Raw genomic sequence first — 20,196 nt, forward strand, 5'->3', positions numbered from 1 at the left:
TGTGAAAAAAGGGCATGGAAGGTGGCCTAGTTGCCCTCCAGTATTCTTGTTCAATTAAAAAGATCACTAGAACTTTTAAATTCTGTTCGAATGAGCCTTCTCCTGATATTCTACGACCATTGGGTTGATACTATCATCCCTGGGAAAAACTTTGAAAAAAAAAAGAAATCACATCTATGATCTTTCACAGATGCCACATCTTCCACATTTTGCAGAAAGGAGGTCGAAAAATTTACAGCAAGATTCTCCGATACACGGAATCTGATGACGTAAATTTTATTAAGCTTCTTTGACTTTTAGGGTGGGGATTCGTCCCTTTTCCGAAAATCAAGCAAGTTCTCTCAGGCTCGTAGCCTTTGATGGGTAGCACTAAACTTAATGATACTGATATATCTGTAATCTGCATAATAAGCCAATTCTCTTGATATATCTATTGATACCTAAATTCCGTTTTTAGAGTTTCGGTTACTATTGAGCCGTTTTGCTCCTTACTTACAGTTCGTTACAACGGGCTGTTTGATTGTCTCTGACATTTTTGTGGCTGTTATCTTTTTTGTTGCCGCAAGGGAGAATCATAGTTTTATTTAGAGTTTTATTTTTATCAAAGTAGTTAAATATATTTTGAAAAAAAATACTTTTATTTTTTAGAAGTTCTATGCTGTTGAGGACCAACAAAGCTCTCAGTCATACATAGTAAAGCTCCTTACAGTATCTGTATCAACTATTGCTTACATGAAAAATCTATACAATGAAAATGACTATACTGAATTTTCCATAAAAGGTGGTAACTGCAAAGTTTTGAACATAAAATCTAAAAACCCAGACTGCAAGCATCTGCTTGGCTTGCTGAAAGGCGCGTTTGACGCTATTGGGAAGCAGTATGTAAGTAATTATTTTTGTTTATACTACTTTCTTTAATTTTGTTCCATTATCTGTTGAATTTTCCCTTTTTTTTTATTTTCTGATTATTTTTGGTTAAGGAATAAAGAGTGATACTTTTAACGTAGAAAGGTAAAAAGGTTATTAACACAACTGAGACACAGCTGAGCACCTTCGAGGATCAGGAGATCTGAACCCTAAACTATACTGTAAAAGCAGTAAAAACTGTCTTTTGGAAGTTTTTCTTACCCCCTTGAAGATGTAACTTGTATGTCCAAGGACATGTGACTCCAATGATACATGGTTCTAGTTTTTGACTAAAATAAATCAAAGAAAGGTGATTGATATACGAAGTATGTTTGGAAAGTAAATTCTGTGTTTTAATAAATAACAAACGGAAAAAAAGCGCATTTAATGCAACAAAAGTAATTTTACGAATAAAGATAACCCTTACGCTATTTTTGACATAACTCCTAACATTTTCCAGGTATTTATTATGTTATTATGTGTCTGTTTCTTCTAAAAATTTGTTTATTATCTGTTTTTCTTCCTGATCTGTGCCCTCTCTTTTTTCCCTTTTTTTCGCTTTTTTTATTGTGTAGAAGCTGATGACTTTGTTTCAGATATAATGTAAGTGATGGAATTGCAGCAAAAATACGCATAGATAATGAAACGCTCATAGGCCATTTGATATGTCGTTTAGTCACACCAGCAACAAACAATGCAGAAAATATTTTTAGCCGTCTTTCCTTGTCAAAATGAAGATAAAAAAAATGTGCCTTTCTTCCACTTTAAAGTTTATTAACAAAGCAATATAAGAGAACCTCGCTAGAGTCATTTTTCAGTGAAGTGTAACAAAAGGATTAGATGATATTGAATTAGGATCATCAATGCATGAAGGAGTATTGGCAATTGTCCTTAATTTTTCAAATGACATACAGAACTAATCGACATTTTTTTTCAAAATTTATAGACTCAGCTCGAAAATAACACTATAGATGCTTCCAGTATGATAAATAATTCACGTTGTCAATCTGATAAATTAGCTGCATAAATGAGAGTGATATAGATGCTCTTAGTATGATAAATAATTCACGTCGTCAGTCTGATAAATTAGCCTACCTTCAAATCCCTATTTTTCAGTTGATAGTAAGAATGTACTGGATTTAGATCAATTATCCAAACCAAATTGTTGCTTCTCTGTGCTTCAGCTCATTGTTCAAGGGCTTCATTTTTCGATCGATGAGTTTACGCAAATACTGTAGCCTATAATGGTCACTCAGGTTATAATAGTCCTTATGGGGCTTTTTAAATCTGAAAATTGAATTCATGTTCCATCAACCAGGCTACAAACGAAAAACTTGAGTTTGAAAAACGGTGGCTAAAGATGGCCTTGCTGTCCATGTTTTGGATTTTCTTTTTTTCTGCTAGACGTGAACTGTTAAAAAATGAACAAGGGATATTTGAATACATGAATATTGAAATTGAAATCCAAAGTAAAATTCAGATTATAGGTTATGTATTTTTTTTAGTGGGTCTGTTCCCTCTTCTCTTCAGATTCTTGATGTATTATTTGAAACAATCAATTGTCATTCTTGTCAATTTTTCATTATGGAAAATTGTTTCCTTAATTTAGCTATTATCAAGAGTTTCATTCTAACTCTTGTACTCAACTGCTGCTTCTATGCTTGATAAGATTTTTCCAGCCATAACCTTGGTGAAAAATTTTATATTGATGGAGGGTATCTCAGGCTATTTTCTGTCCTTGCCTTTGTGAGCCAATCGTTGGATAATCATCATTAAAATTTAATGATTAGAAGTTGGCTCTTTTTAGGTCACGATGGGTGAACCATTCTGAATGGTTTTTAAATTTAATTTGATTCAGATTCTCTGTTTCAATTGTTTGATTGTTCATTGAAAGAAGCAGCCTTGCAAACATATTATGTGTCCCTGTCGAACTATGTAATTAAATAGTAATTTAATTAAAATAAAATAAAAAAATATTATAAATAAAAAATAAAAAAATAAATAATAAAAAAAAAACCGAATAAAAAAATCGTCCGAAATCAATGCGTCGAATCTCGCATTGAAAAGAAAAACAGTCCCATTAAGACCTTAGGTGATTCTTGATCTCATTAACAGCCGAAGCAAGAAAATCAATGGGATAATTAAGCTTCTCTAAGCTTAATTTTTTTTGCTCTTTTTTTGCTCTTTGCAACTTCAAACTTCTGAATGATGTAGAAGTTTTTCGAGTTCTAGTAAATTTTCTGCACGTAGGAAAAACAGTAAAAATTGACAAACAATCAATTTTTGATCAGGTCATCTGCTCATCCTCATTCTGCTCCTTCAACTGTTATGACCAATGGTTAAATCGTAAAGTGTAAGGTAAAAGTTAGGGACGCGTTTACTTCCTTTGTTTCCAATATAGGCAAAACTACAGCCTCTTCTGTAAGTCTTTCTTCTCTGCCTGATTTTAGGTCTTATCTTGGACCTCCTTGTCTTAAATAAATGGTTTTGGAATTTGTCTCTGACGTTGAAATAGCCAGAGTTGCAGGTAGTTTGAGGGGTTCTTCATCTTCTGGCCAAAACTGTATTTCGAATACGGTTGCTAAGCTCATTCTACCTATAATTGTTTCTGTCTCACTAGGCTTGATCTGTCTTCTTTCTTTTTTGACGATCTTGTCTTCCCAACTGTTTTTTGCTTATACTGTTGTTTATTCAAAAGTTGGGATCACAGAACAATGCTGCGACAATCTTTTATCAGTGTTCGGTTATATTATTTAAAAGGCAATGGAATCTTGACTATATAATATAGGCTATGTACAAACTGGGAATCTATTACAACGTTCGCATACGCAATGAATGAGATATAAATTCCTCTTTTTGCAAAGCGAAATAAAATGAAATCCTACAGATAAAATTGAAGTTCCTCGTTAATGAGGTTACTAGGTAGGTAGGTAGGTTTTATTTTTATCCACAATATAAACATAAATAAAAATGACAACACTAATAAATTTAATGCAGCAAAAAGAAAGTCCTAAGGACTTGTGCTGCAATTTCATACTATGATTTACATCTTATAAATAAATATCTAAACATAACATCTCATGATTATCCACCTAGCCTATCTTATATATAAACAACAAAAACATACACATGAACACAATGCAACAAAATAATCCTATTAAATATTATTTACCGGTTTCCGCCCCCGCATGGACGTGACCTTCTTGTTAGTCTCATGTTCTCTCATTTTGATGAAAATAATTCAGGACTTTTAGAAGCTGAGGAATTGAGATTGTCTCAATTCCAAGCATTTTTTCATACTTTTCAGCTTGGTTTTAGAGTGACGCAATCAACTGAGCATGCATTTGCAATTTTTTGATATTACTTACATTCAGCTTTCGAATGTGGTCCTGGTGCTCTTTTTCTTGATGTGAGAAAAGTATTTGGTTCATTAACACACTAGACTCTTCTTTGGAAGCAGCCTCATACTGCTATAAGAAATCTTCTGATTGGGGAGTTTTTGAGGTGGGTGAATTAGCCTGGTATTTTGTCTGTCCTGTTCCTCCCTACTTATGGAACCTTACGGGGGAGACTTTTGAAGCTGATTTTATGTTTCTATAAATTTTGTTTTAAGTAAAAGAATTCAAAACTGAAAATTATTCAGTTTAACCCAATGAAAACCCTTTTTGTAAAAAAAGGCAATTAAACGGTTGTGATTGTCTGAATGTAAGAATTCCCTTGAAGGACAGTGTAAACAAAACCTTTTTCATCCCGAACCCTGTCAGCTTCTGTCAGAGCTGTCGTTTTCAGCTTCTTCAGAACTTAATGCTTGTGATTGTCTGAAAGTAGGTATTCTCTAGAACAGAATAAACAAAACCTTTTTAACCTGGATTCTGTCAGCTATGTCTTAAGAATTTGCAAAGTTTTAGGGAACAGTGTATATGCTGCGTATCAATGAAGATGAGCCCTTCCCCTTCATATTGCTCTATTTTATCGTGAAAATCAGTAAATTGATTAGTTCGCAGATGTAGACAAGCTGTTGAAGTTAGGCCAGGAATTAGTTCAAAATCAATGGAAAATTAAAGGCACGGGAATAGATTTGTTGAATCCTCGGGTAATTTGATAGATTTTTTTGATGGTTCAAACAACTACACAGGTTGCTTCTGAAAAATAATCGGGGAAAAAGTTCTTAGGGAATATTTGGGAAAAGGTTCCCAAATATTCAGATGCCATGGTATTTAAACATGCAGTGTCACACCTTCCTATTGGGGCAGTAAATATGAACTAGACATTCTCTAAATAATATTAATATTTAAAAATTCTAATTAATATAGCATTAATGTTTTATAATAGGGTTGATTGTCTTTTATTCTTTAAATAAAAACAGCGACGAAGACCGCACTGTTTTCCATATCAAACAAACAGGGAAATATATTTTTTTCAAGACAATGGAATTCAATTCAGCGGACATTTGGGCCCTATGTCCATAGGCCGTCTTCAGCACAACACGAGATATATATATATATATATATATATATATATATATATATATATATATATATATATATATACATATATATATATATATATATATATATATTTATATATATATATATATATATAAACTTACATTAAAACAGAAAATTAAAACTGATAATGTTTTTAAAACTTTTTAAAAGAAAGCCCTAGGATGAAGACGGCCCTCGGACTTAGGGCCAAACTATCCACTGAATTGAATTCCACTGTCTTGAAAAAAAATTCCCTGTTGTTTCTACTTTGTGTTTGTTTGTCCTTTAAATATCTTTTTTCCCCAAGACTGAGAAATGCACAGATAATAAATGTGAGCAAAGATATGTTATTTACAGTTTGTATTATCAGGAAAGTTTATTTTGTTTGTATGAAAACTAAATTAAAGTTCAGAGGGAAGCTGAAGGTATGTGTTGCATTGCAAAAAAGGTACTTTAAGCTGAAATTAGAATGTAGTTACTGTGACAAAATTTACAATACAGTGACCCTTTTATAAGCCCTTTTTAAAGTTACCATATTTTTTAATGCCCCTTTTTTAAGGCCTTCCCTTATTAGCCAGTAGTGTCTGGTTTAGTGTTCATCGTTTTTGAATTTTTTTTTTCACCTCAACTTTGGAGGAAAAAGACTGGTCTGCATCTAGACGACTGATAGTTCGGTGTTAAAGCAGAAAAAGATATGTAAAAATATGCATGCATTGCGGTATATACTGTAGTTTAGTGACATAAGCCATTAGAGACCCTTGCATTGTATCAGATTAACGACGCCTAAGGTCCTTGCGTCGTTAGGACCTACTAAGGTCCTTGCGTTGGCCGTGCAGTGTGTTGTTACAGCTGGATACGAACCCTGGAACCGTATTACTAAGTTGCGATCAAACCCATTGTGCCATCACAGGGTTAGAAATCTTTGTTTTTCAGTGAAATAGTTTTGAATGGCTAAAAAATGTGTTGAACCATCAAGAACATCTTTGATCCAAATATATAAAGGTGATAATTGGCCTTTAATTACCATGTTTAAAGTAATAGCTGCTTTTCCAATCTCTGTTTTATCAGATACCTCCATTTTGGGCCTTATTTTGGGTAATGAGGCCTAATTTTACTCTTATTCTTACCAATTCTTACTAAAGTTGCTTAAATTATGTTTCGAATCTACCTTACGGGTTAATATCATTTACGATTATGGAGTCGTGATTTAAGGGACTTTTCGGTACTCAATAATCCTGCCTGTAAGACACACCATAAAACCCTACCTTAAAGGTCTAAATATCTTCATTAAAAAAAAATCGTTTCTAATTATTGAGGGAATGATCACTACCAGTGGTGTTAAACAACTAAAAATGAATTCTTAGTGTTTCTCTAACAAAATCTTTACGAGTGCTTTCTAGTATCTTTTTCAAATTTACCTCTCACAACACTTTGCGGCCTCTTGTATTTTCCTTGTTGACATCTCTAATGCCGATATGAAAGAACATATATCTTGTTTCGTTAAAAAAAATTAAAATGATAAAACAAACGACCATAGATCGTCAATTTAATTGACATATACTGATATTATTCCTTAAATTTTTAATAATTTTTATTTATGAAATAATGTTCTGGTCTTGAGAAGGCATGGGGGCTATCAGCCCTACTCATATTAATTTCTGCTCGTCTTGAGTTTGAAGCGGCTATTTATTGTAATTTCTGTTCGTGTTGAGTTTCATTTTTCATTGATAGTGACTTGTGCTAGTTTTATGCTGGGAAGTTTATTTGACTTTATTTCTGTTCATTCTTGGCTTAATAGAGCTCTTTAATTTTCTTTCAAAAACTTTTTTTGTGGATAAATTCTTTAAATTAATATCCTAAAATAAGTGACTTTTGGACTTCGGTGAAATCTCTTTTGGGTTTTGAGATTTTTCACGATTTTTAGACTTCTCTCTGTTTCTATCACATTTAACCAACTTGTCAGAGAAAAGATGGTAAGCTGATTTTAATATACTGTAATGCATATCCAAATTTTTGCATGATATTTGAGCATCAAACTTGAAATAATTTTACACAAAAAGATATATGTTGTTTCATGTCGGTATTAGAGATGTCAGCAAGAATTATACAATTAGCCGCGAAGTATTGTGAGAGGTAAATTTCAAAAAGATGCTAGAAAGCACTCGTAAAGACTTCATCTTGGACAAACACCAAGGAGTGATTTTCAGATGTTTGACAACCCTGGTAGTGACTTTATCTAGGTCTCAACAAGAAGGACTGAAGTCCCAATAAAAAGGACTTAAAACTCTCAAACTCCTAAAAATAACTTACAAAGCTTTAGTTTGTTTAGTTTAAAAAAAAATATATATTTTTTTTGTTTCTTTTCTTATTGACATAGTCTTTATCATGGAAAAGAAATTTACATCTTTTCGGTTTTTTTTCTGTAAGAATCTACAGTTTGGGTTGCTATTTGTATCTTGGAGAAATTTTTTCAACAATTTCTAATCTTGACAAAAACGGTATTTCTTAATTTTATTTTCCTGTCGGACACCCACTATCTTCATCTTGTGATCTTTCCCTGTCGTCCAAAAGCACTTCTATGTAATATATATATATATATATATATATGGTTTATCTATGTTTTTTATAGCTACGAGAACTTGTACTTGGAATATATACAGATCCTAGGGACAGAGAAGGCTCTTTCGTTGAATCGTTCAATTTTCTCTTTGAATATGGAGACGGCAACCACGTTACATTGTCTTACAAGCCGAATGGAGAAGGAAAAATGTAAGTATTTGAAAAAAAAACAGTCTAAAGTTATTTAAAAATATTTCCATATAGTAAAATGTATAGTAAATAAACATAAATATAATTAAATTGATTAAAATTATTGGAAATGATAAAAATGGTCAATAGAAAATTATATATCTGTTTAAGTATTACTGAAATCCATATACAAAAATTATATTCATTGCTACAGTACTTCGAATCATGTCATGTAGGCCTAATTTAAATTTTATTAGCTATGCTTCTTGGCGCAGTGTATGCAAAGACCAGTTTTTCTTTGATATCATATTTCTTTGAATTGGGACTTTGGGGAGTACTCACTAAATTCTTTGTACTCAAATTTAATTAAAAATGATCTAATAAAATATTTTATTAAACCAATTTATAATAGTATTGAACCAGTTACCAAAAGACCTACGAGGCAAGCTGCCAATAACGCAAGATTAGCTTTGAAAACTTGCATTTAATCATTTTCTTCTTTTTTCTTTGAATGAATTTATCGTCTCACTTCATTCTATTTATCAGTCTTGTTGGAACCTCGTTAAAGTAAGGATGCTAGGGATGTTTTTTAAAAGTTTTTTTTTAAAACATTATTAGTTTTAATTCTCACATTTTAATGTAAGTTTATATATATATATATATATATATATATATATATATATATATATATATATATATATATATATATATATATATATATATATATATATATATATATATATATATTATATATATTTATATATACATATATATATATATATAAATGTATATATATATATTCTTGTGTTGTGCTATTCCTGAACGGCCCTTAGACATAGGGCCGAAATATCTACTGAATTGAATTCCAGTGTCTTGCAAAAAAAAAAATCCCTATTGTCTCTACTTTGTATTGGCTTGATGTGGAAAGGCAGTGTGGTCTTCGTCGCTATTTTCGACTTGATTTCAAAAGACTTTGAAATTGACTGCAACTTGATTGTGTATTGTAAATTCTGCTCGGTTAGGTCTTATTCATTGACAGCGATTGTTGCTCGTATTAAGTTTCAAGAAGGATTGCTTGACTTTACTTTTGCTAGTCTTTGGCTTAATGCAGCTCTTTACTTTTTGATGAAAAAACTGCTTTTTTGAAGGAGGTTTCTTAGTTTAGTTTATGTTTATCGACTATTTCGACTGGATTCTCAAAAGGATTGTTTAAAGGCAAATCAACTGTAGATGCTCTGGACGAACTTTTCACTGCAGTGGAAGAAAATAACCAGATGAAGAAATATACACTTGGCTTCTCATTGATATCAAAGGTGCCTAGGTGTCCTCCAGTTTTTTTGGTCACTCAAAAAGGGAACTAGAACTTTTAATTTCCGTTAGAATGAGTCCAGTTGCAACATTTTAGGACCACTGGGTCAATACGATCGCCCCTGGAAAAAAAATAAATAAACACGCATCCGTGATCTGGCTTCTGGCAAAAAATACAAAATTCCACATTTTTGGAGATAGGAGCTTGAGGCTTTAACAGTAGAATTTCTGATACCCCTGAATCTAATGGTGTGATTTTCGATAACATTCTATGACTTTTAGGGGGTCTTTCCCCTATTTTCTAAAATAAGGCAAATAGTCTCAGGCTCGTAACTTCTGATGGGTAAGACTAAACTTGATGAAACTTATATATTTAAAATCACCATTAAAATGTGGTTCTTTTGATGTAATAATTGGTATCAAAATTCCGTTTTTTAGAGTTTCGGTTACTATTGAGCCAGGTTGCTCTTTACTATAGTTCGTTACCACGAATTGTTTGATAAATTGTTACTTGTCACTAGGTTAAATTCATTTTTATGTTGAATTAATAAAAGTAATTGTTCCACTTGTGATTGTGGGGATGAAGTGACTTTATATCATTATCTTTTTGAGGGTAAACTTTTTGAAAATGAAAGAATCGAACTGCAATTTAAATTACAAGTTTTCTTTCTTTGATATTTTCAATATTAATGTTATTTGGTTTATTAAAGAGGCTCGATATGCCGTTCTCAGTATGCCGACCGAAGAGCTGGATATTGTCTGTAGTTTTCTTTTTGTTGTGCTTTTAGCAGATTTTTTTTTGTACCTGTGTTTGTGATATATTATATGGGCTGTGTTTTATAGTTTAGGTAGTGAAATATTGTGTACGGGTTTAGTCACTGAACAAAATCATTCATTCATGGTACTTGTATGATAAACGCCCTATCGCTCAAGTTGTTCATTCATTGACGCATTATAGAACCGGTTATTTTGCGTTAGTTCCTTTCAGCTTAGCGTAAGATAAGACAAAGAGAAGTGACAGAATAGATGGAAAATATATAATTTGAGCTATATATTTGCATCTTAGGGGAGTAAAGTGTTTGGGCATTTTGAAGTTAGAAAACAATTCTTACTATATGATATGCAGAATAATTATACCTAACACATTGGGCGTGTAGAACCGCTATACTTTACAATCTCGCACAACCCCCCTCCCTACCCCCAGCCCCTAATGTGCAAATATACGGCCCAAATTTTGTTTTAAGTATTATATTTTTGTTTTGTTTTGGTATAATTCACTTGTATTGAATGCCGTTTTTTAATTTATATTTTGTATATTTTATACTTTATAGCTTTATATTTTCACAGAGACATCTTATTTTGATCGACAGATTTGTGCAAAAATGTTTTTTGTCTCTGTTGACACCTTTCAGACAAAGGAAGCTCGTCCTTTAGCTCTATCACGCGTGTCGTAGATTTGTTAGTACATGATCTATAGTGCAGAGAGTTATACATGACTAAACGCTTAGAGTTATACGCTTAATAATATTTACTAGGGTGATTTTCAAGGGGGAGCTACGTTGAGATTTGGAGGAAGTTACGAGGGAGTCTGAAAAAATCATTCGATGGGAGAACGTCCAAATCTGCGAGAAACTTCTGAATCGTATCTGTGAATGAGGCGTCTGCGGCATGTTTTTGTTAAGATTGAACAGAAACTGATAGGAAGAATGTATCAACTGAATTTGATTTTGTTGGACCCTGTATATTTCCTTATTAATAAAAACACCCAATTCAGATAATAAAAAGGTAGTTAGAAGTAGGGACTCGGGTAATACTATCATGGGCAATGATGGCAAATGAGTTCAGGTCTTGGAGGTGAAACGGCATCGTTGAAATTATATCAGACATCTAGTCTAGTCGGTAGATTATCCTGCTCTTGCAGTAGATTATCTTGCTTCATATATGAGCAATATGGAATAAGTTAGGCTTTTGGATTGGGAAAAGCGGTAGCTCTAAATAAAAATGTGCCATCGCTTAAATTATATGAGACATCTAGGCTAGTCAGTAGGTTAATGACGTTTCTTAACTACAAACGACCTTGTGGTGGCTCGGATCGAACCCTAGCCCAATATCTGAGCAATATAGAATAAGTTAGGCTTTTGGATTGGGAAAAGCGGTAGCTCTAAATAAAAATGTGCCATCGCTTAAATTATATCAGACATCTAGGCTAGTCAGTAGGTTAATGACGTTTCTTAACTACATACGACCTTGTGGTGGCTCGGATCGAACCCTAGCCCAATATCTGAGCAATATAGAATAATTTAGGCTTTTGGATTAGGAAAAGCGGTAGCTCTAAATAAAAATGTGCCACATATCGCTTAAATTACATCAGACATTTAGTGTAGTCAATAAATTAATGACGTTTCTTAACTACAAAACTTCCTGGTGGTGGCTTGATCGAACCGTAGCCCCAAGTATGAGCAATATGGAATAAGTCAGGTTTTTGGATTACGAAATGCGGTAGCTCTAAATAAAAACCTGCCATCGCTTAAATTATATCAGACATCTTGTCTAGTCAGTAGATTAATGACATTCCTTAACTATCAACAACCTTGTGGTGGCTTGGATCGAACCCTATCCCCATATCTGAGCTATATGGAATAAGTTAGGATTTTGAATTAGGAAAAGCTGTAGCTCTAAATAAAAATGTGCCACATATCGCTTAAATTATATCAGATATCTAGGCTAGTCAGCAGATTAATGACGTTTCTTAACTACGCAAAATGATTTTAAAAAAATCGAATGTTCTTAGGAGGGAGAAATCCATAGAAGAATAAATAATCGAACCTCAAAATTCCAAATGACTATTCCCTGACGTACCCCCTCCCCTCTTCCTCTTTGCAAAAGTTGAGCTTCGCCGATTATAGTCCAATGCTATCACTCTTTATAATATAAGCTTTTATTAACTCAATGTTTTATAATAGCCAATTACAAATGCATTTGCTGAATAAGGTCCAATAACTATGCTTTTGGCGATGACATAGCTCTCTATAGTCTTTGGGAAAAATGTTGAAAGTTACACAACTTGGTCCTACAAGAACAAATAGATTGAATTCGATCATCAGCCGCCGTAGTTCAGTTACTAGCGCGTTAGAATTTGAATCAGAATGACAAGGGTTCATCCTTAATCAGGCATTTTTGTTTCAATCATTGTTTTCTGTCGTATATATGATGATTTTTCAGCTAATTCGCTATTTTTGTTAATTTTTTTGTAAATTGTGAAATGTTCCATACTCTTCTTTTTGGAACAAATTACGTTCCGGACCCAAACCCCTTGCCACTTAGGGGTTAGAGACGTGTAGGCATATGGTTCTGGAACCACTCAAAGTTGTACCTTCAAAGAAGGATTACTTATTGTTATATTTATTTATTCATATTATTTCATTTTTTTTACTATTTAATAGACAGAATAAAACTATTTGTAATGTGTACAGAGAAATCATAACACTAAGAACCTATTAGTATTTTTTTTTCTGTGATATTTTTCTGGTTGTCAGGTTACTTTCCAACTTTTTCTTGTTTATTGCTATTCCTCACCTGTGTGTCTAATGTTTTTTTGGTGTTTATCAGGGGGGGGGAGATGTTCAGTTAAATAAGTTAGAAATGCCAAAATTTTGCTTAGGTTTTGAAAACCTTAAAAATTGTCTTTAGAAAAATAATTACTCTTTCCAAACTTTCGAGGTTGCCCACCTTCAAAAATCATGTACACCATTTTGTGTAGCATAGATTTCTGGGCATTATTTGAAAAACGATCAGAAATTAAATTTCAACTTTTTCAACTTTTTTTTCAACTGAATGTAAGGAGTGACATTAAAACTTAAAACGAACAGATTTTATTCCGTATATGAGGGTGAATCCCCCCCATCTATAAAAATTAAAAATATCATCGTAGTGTTGCTTCTGCATTATCTTTAAACTAAAACGGGCAAAAATTAATGTAAAAACAGTTTTTGAGGGAAGTAAAGAGCGAAGTTGAAACTTAAATCTAACAAAAATTATTGCTTTAACATTGCTATTGACATATATCCATAAAGCTAGTACAAATAAACCAAATAATCATACGTTCCTATATTTGCAGGATTATGGAGAACTAGCGCTTTACTGAAAACACTAAACAATATAAACGGATTCATTCTACGGTATACAAATAAAGTATTTTTTCAGTAATACTAAAGTGTATTTCTTGCAATTTAAAATTGTTTATTACGCTTTATTGGTGTTGTAGCTGGTGAGACCGAAATACTACTGTTGCTACTACTACTAATAACTGACTGCAGCACCAAGCTGCCTGAGGCCAATACAGCTACGCACACTCCTCCAACCTAAGCTATTCAAGGCCTGCCACTTTACAACCTCCCAGTAAGTTTCCATTTCCTTTAGATCTTTATTTATGACATCCTCCCACCCCTGACAAGGACGACCTGCTTCCCGTGTAGCCCCAGGCGGTTGGCAAAAAGGACAATCATCCGTAATCTGTTATCCTTCATCCGCAGAACGTTGCCTAGCCATCTCAACCTTTCTTTCATTATAGCCCTAGAAAGCGGGATTCAACCACAATTTTCGTACAAACTAGTGTTTGAAATACGGTCAGTCAGCCGGGTCCCCAGAACAATCCGTAGGCAATTTCTCTGGAAAACATCTAGTAAATTTTCATCTGCTTTTCGGAGCGTCCATGCTTCAGAGCCATATTTGACCACTGTCATCACTGTGGCTTCCAATATTCTAATCTGAGTTTGCAGACTTATCTTCCTATTCTTCCAAACTTTTTTCAACTGTGAAAAAACACCCTGAGCCTTAGGCATCCTACTTTAAACATCTTCACTGCTCCCATCGTCTTTACTAATAATAATACCAAGGTGAGTGAAGCTGCCCACCTGTTCAATTTTTTCGTTACCTAATGTCACCTTTTCATCTTCACTTATTCCTAGCCTTAGGGACTTAGTCTTCTTAACATTTATCACCCTGAGCTCGTAAAACCTCTAAAAATTCTTTCATTTTGCTCACACTTTCATCTAATATGCTTAAATCATCAGCATAATCTAAGTCCAGGAGATGTTTTCCTCCCCATTTGATTCCGTGGTCTCCAATTGCTTTTCCTGTGCTTCTTAAGACGAAGTCCGTCAAAATGATCCATATAAAGGGGAATAGAACACAACCCTGCTTAAATTCTGATTTGATACAAAATCAGCTGTTAACCTCATTTCCTACTTTAACCGTAGCAGTATTATTCAGGTACATAGCACAAATCACTTTAATGCATTTGTCTGGTATACCATACAAGTATAAGACCTTTGCTAAACCTCTTCTATCAACAGAATCTAACGCTTGCTCATAACCTATAAAACTGAGGACCAAAGGTGTTTGACAACGAAGGGACTTATCAGTTATTAACCTATGAGTGAAAACTAAGACAAAATGCCTGGCTAAGTGGTTGTCTTATGACTATGCATGTAAATTTTTGCTTATTTATAATACTTATTTTGTCAAGAGTTTAGGGTCTTTTTGTTTTTTGTTCTTGAAGAACGCTAAGACAAAATGGCTGGCTATATGGTTATTTTATGAATGTGCATCTAAATTTTCGCCTACTTTTAGCACTTATTTTGCCAAGATTTAGCGTCTTTTTTTTTTTTTTTTTTTTTTTTTTTTTTTTTTTTTTTTTTTTTTTTTTTTTTTTTTTTTTTTTTACTGTAATACTTTATCAGCTTGTTTTTTCTTTCTGTCCTTTTACGCAACCTCTTATTAGCTGTGTATTTAAAGGCAGTTCCTGATCTTGTCAGCACTGTCTTGCGAGTTTTTAGTGTGAGTAAGCTGATTGAATCCGCTGATTGAATAAGATGATTTGAATAAGCAGAAGCTGTTTAGAATCCATGTGGATCTGGCTGCTTCTGCAAAATCATCGCAACATTAAGCCACGAGAGGTCGTAGGACAAATCTAACGCCGTCTTCTTTAAGACCTATTATTTGGCTGTCTAACGAATCCCTAAAAAACTAGATTATTCTTATGGCTCCCCTATGTGAGCCAATTACTTCTGCTAGTTTAAGGTATTTCTGCAGACTATGGACACATCTAAAATTCTCTTTTAAGCTTCAAGGCTTCTCTTCTAAGCTTCTCTTTCCTCTTCCCTTTTAGCCTTTGAAAATTTTAGTTTTTAACTTATTTTTTTGCTTAAAGGTCCTCAAAAAATAAGATGAATCGAAAGGATGTTAACCGTATCTCAAAGGACCTGCTAGACGTTCTATATTCGTTCTGTTACAACAGCTCATTTAGTGGGAAGAAGGAGTACTTGACGATGAAATTTTACTATTACCCCAGTAAGTTTATTTTCTATTATTTTTTGTAATGATCAGAAACTGGCTAATCTCCATCTGTAAAGGTACTCTGGAGAAATATTGGCTTGATTGACTTGGCGTTACGGAGTCATCCTAATTATAAAAGTAAATAAAGTAAAACTAATCATAAATGTAAAAAGATTAAAGAGTTTCTAAAAGTAAATATAAAGTAAAAGTAAAATGTACAAAATGTACATAAAAATGTATGTGTCACACGGAAACCTGGAAAAGATGTAGAAACTCTAGAAAAAAAACTCAAAACTCAAACTTGGAAATGAGCCAAGTAGTTCACATAAATCCACAAACTCTTTAAATGAAAGCATAAATAATTTTTCTGCTTAAAGAGCAACATCCATTACCACCAGGAGGTCAACTTAAATTTAAACTTAGAAGTAAAACTTTTCGCTTGCTGACCAGTGGTCGGCGTAGCGTGGGTACTAACCTCCTAGTTCTCAACCTTCGGCTGGGAGTGCAATGCACGGTTGGGGGCAAATCCTAGAACACTTCCCGATTTTTTCCCTCAGATTCCTCTAGGTAACCATTTAGAGCTCAGTTGACTCTGGCTGAGCTTACAGAGTCACACCGTTGACTCAATTCCAAACCAAATAATCAGCGATACCAGTACTCAAACCCCTGTCCTTATGGGCAAAGGATATGAAGTCTAGTGCGCTAACCACTCGGCTAGGAAGGCTAATTTAATTTTAAATTACTACTCATATTTCTAAATTTAAATATAATTTATCTTATGATAAGTTTTGTTGAATGTCTGATGTTGATGTCTTTCTTCCTTAATTCGTGGATGTGTAGGCTTAAAAATAAATTATATTTAAAATCTAATGATCAGAAGGCCTATATTGTAAATAGTCTGTGTTTTCATATTAGATATATGGTGGCATTAAAATCTAGAGCATATATGTGAAATAACAGGCAAAGTTGTAATGGCATTTGATGCACATTATTACATTACCCTATTTCGCTTTTTTTTTTCTCCTCCATTATTTTAGTATATACCCATATCATCTACTTATTGTCTAGATTATCCATTTGTCAATATCTTCATTTTGTTTTGTTTTGTGTTTTCGTTATTGTATTTGTGCTATTGCAGTGGGTGTATGCATATAAACAACTGAGTTTTAGTTCATTCATTCTGTTATCTTTATATTCTACTAATAATTACAAAACTCCCTGTGGTAATTAAGTTCCTTGACCCCAAAAAAAGTCTAGAATTGTATCTTCCCCCAAAATCACACTGTTTTCGAATTTCTTGGCTTTTTATTTAATATTTAGTTTTTAATTTGTCTGTCCGCATTACTTGTTTTAAGAAATAAAATGCTACAATCTATTGTGTAATAGTATTTTTTTAATGTCAAGAAACATGGTCATTGTAAATAGGTTCTTATCCATAGTGTCATTTGTACTCCCTCCTGAATCTAATTGACGATCGATTTAACGGTTAAACTGCTGAGAAACCTTTTTTTTTACCGTTTCTGATGAGCTCGGAAAAATAGGATCATATTCCATGTGACCTATCGCAGCACCAAGCTATATGAGGTCAGCAGAGCTGCATACTCCTACTTCATACTAACCTATCAAATAAAACAAAAGTTTTTTCAACTGAAAGTAAAGGGGCTGCTTCCTCATCAACGCCCCGCTCTTTACGCTAAAGTTTGACTCTTTCTCTTAACTCTACTTTTTAAAACAATAAAAAACTTTAGCGTAAAGAGTGGGGTGTTTAGGAGGGAACAGCCCCTTTCATATACGGAGTAATTTCCATTCGTTATTGTTTTAAAAAGTAGAGTTGTGAGAAAGGGTCAAACTTTAGCGTAAAGAGCGGGGGAGCAGCCCCTTTCATATACGGAGTAATTTCTGTTCGTTTTAAGTTTTAATGTCGCTCCTTACTTTCAGTTGAGAAAACTCGCTTTTTTATCTAGGAGGAGTTGAACCTTCTCATATGCGTAATAATTTTTGTTCGTTTTAAGTTTTAATGCTGCTCCTTACATCCAGTTGAAAAAAACTTTTCTTCTTTATTTTTTCATTGTGTTTTTTTAAGAATGCTAGAAAATCCTGCGACCTCTTCATGGAATTTTTCTCCCCCATGATATACTCTCCATGAAAAGATCACCTCACGTAATTCCCTCCTCTCACCCCCCCCCCCAACCAGAAAAAATACCCCTGAAATTGTTTGTACACTTTCCAATTACCATTTCTATATGTAAAAACTGGTCAAAGTTTGTTACTTGCAGCCCCTCCCCCGGGGACTGTGGGGGAGTAAGTCATCCCCAAAGACATATTTATTAGGTTTTTGACTATGCTGAACAAAATAGCTATCTCAAATTTTGATCTGGTGACTTTGGGGGAAAATGAGCGTGGGAGGGGGCCTAAGTGTCCTCCAGCTTTGTTGGTTACTTAAAAAGAGCACTAGAACTTTTAATTTCTGTTAGAATGACCCTTTTTGTGGCATTCTAGGGCCACTGGGTCGATACGATCACCCTTGGAAAAAAAAAATTAAGAAAAAAAAAAATAAACACGCACCCGTGATAAGTCTCCTGGCAAAAAAACACAAAATTCTATTTTTATGGAATATATATATATTTATAAAGCAAACTTTCTCAGGCTCGTAACTTTTGATGGGTGAGAATAAATTTGATGAAACTTATATATTTAAAATCAGCATAAAAATCCGATTCTTTTGATGTATCTATTAGTATTAAAATCCCGTTTTTGAGTTTTGGTTACTATTGAGCCGGATCGCTTCTTACTACAGTTCGTTACCACGAACTGTTTGATTCAGAGTTTCATTTCTGTTCCTTCCCACGAATTTCCCACTTCCTTTGAATATGTCAAAACGACGTCTTTCTAAAACACAAAATATGATAATGGCACGGTAAAAGAAAAAATAAGCTTTTTGAACACGTTGACCAGGGCTTCCCAACCTCTTTCAAATCGCATTCGTTAGAAAGCTCTTTATCGTGGAGTACCACCCTCATCTTGATAAAGACTTCATCGTCTCCTTGATAACGACTAAGCTTTAAAGGCTGAAATTAAATATACAGTAAATATGAAAACTGAGTATGCTAATGATGTTATAAAACAAGACTAAACTTTTCTAAAACCCTTTTTTAAACTAAAATTCTAAGATAGGGTATATTGTTTAACGATAGTGTAATGGTTTTGTCATTACTGATATATTTTTTTTTCGCGTACTCCTCACAAGCTTCCGCGTACCCGTGGGGGTATGTGTATCACAGGTGGGGAACTACTGCGTTAGATGATTGAGCATCTTGAGCTGCTTTTCTGCTATTATTGGATGTCTATACTATATACTGTATACTATATACTAATGTAGTATAAAGCATTTAGTGTATACTACATACTATAATTTTTATTTTTGACATTATTTTTTTTAATATAAGTTTTGAATTAAAGCTTAACATGTATGCATGTAAAATGCTGCTCTGATTAGGTGGCAAAATGTAATTCAAGGAAGTATTTTTTAGTAATTTTTTGCTATTTAGTAATTTTAAGAGAGTAAAGTAGTTAGTTATAAGTTTTGAATTAAAGTTTAACATGTATGCATGTAAAATGCTGCTCTGCTTAGGTGGCAAAAGGTAATTCAAGGAAGCATTTTTTAGTAATTTTTTGCTATTTAGTAATTTTAAGAGAGCAAAGTAGTTAGTTATAAGTTTTGAATTAAAGTTTAACATGTATGCATGTAAAATGCTGCTCTGCTTAGGTGGCAAAAGGTAATTCAAGGAAGCATTTTTTAGTAATTTTTTGCTATTTAGTAATTTTAAGAGAGCAAAGTAGTTAGTTATAAGTTTTGAATTAAAGTTTAACATGTATGCGTGTAAAATGCTGCTCTGGCTAGGTGGCAAAGTTTAATTCAAGGAAGCATTTTATGACCAACATTTAGTAATTTTTTGCTACCTAGTAAGTTTAAGTGAGTAAAGTAGTTAGTTATAAGTTTTGAATTAAAGTTTAACATGTATGCATGTAAAATGCTGCTCTGCTTAGGTGGCAAAAGGTAATTCAAGGAAGCATTTTTTAGTAATTTTTTGCTATTTAGTAATTTTAAGAGAGCAAAGTAGTTAGTTATAAGTTTTGAATTAAAGTTTAACATGTATGCATGTAAAATGCTGCTCTGCTTAGGTGGCAAAAGGTAATTCAAGGAAGCATTTTTTAGTAATTTTTTGCTATTTAGTAATTTTAAGAGAGCAAAGTAGTTAGTTATAAGTTTTGAATTAAAGTTTAACATGTATGCGTGTAAAATGCTGCTCTGGCTAGGTGGCAAAATTTAATTCAAGGAAGCATTTTATGACCAACATTTAGTAATTTTTTGCTACCTAGTAAGTTTAAGTGAGTAAAGTAGTTAGTTATA

General features: G+C 33.2%; 1 protein-coding gene across 1 annotated transcript in view; it reads left to right on the plus strand.

The window, feature by feature from the left end:
• Window positions 1-20,196, plus strand: part of LOC136027880 (HORMA domain-containing protein 2-like) — a 43,731-nt gene that overhangs the window by 6,469 nt on the left and 17,066 nt on the right. Inside the window, exons 2-4 of the mRNA XM_065705296.1 lie at window positions 649-882; window positions 8,023-8,162; window positions 15,661-15,800. Of these exons, the coding sequence (XP_065561368.1) occupies window positions 649-882; window positions 8,023-8,162; window positions 15,661-15,800 (514 nt within the window). The remainder of the gene's footprint in view (window positions 1-648; window positions 883-8,022; window positions 8,163-15,660; window positions 15,801-20,196) is intronic.

This window comes from Artemia franciscana, chromosome 6 (genome assembly GCF_032884065.1).
Source record: "Artemia franciscana chromosome 6, ASM3288406v1, whole genome shotgun sequence".
In the NCBI taxonomy this organism is placed as follows: domain Eukaryota; kingdom Metazoa; phylum Arthropoda; class Branchiopoda; order Anostraca; family Artemiidae; genus Artemia; species Artemia franciscana.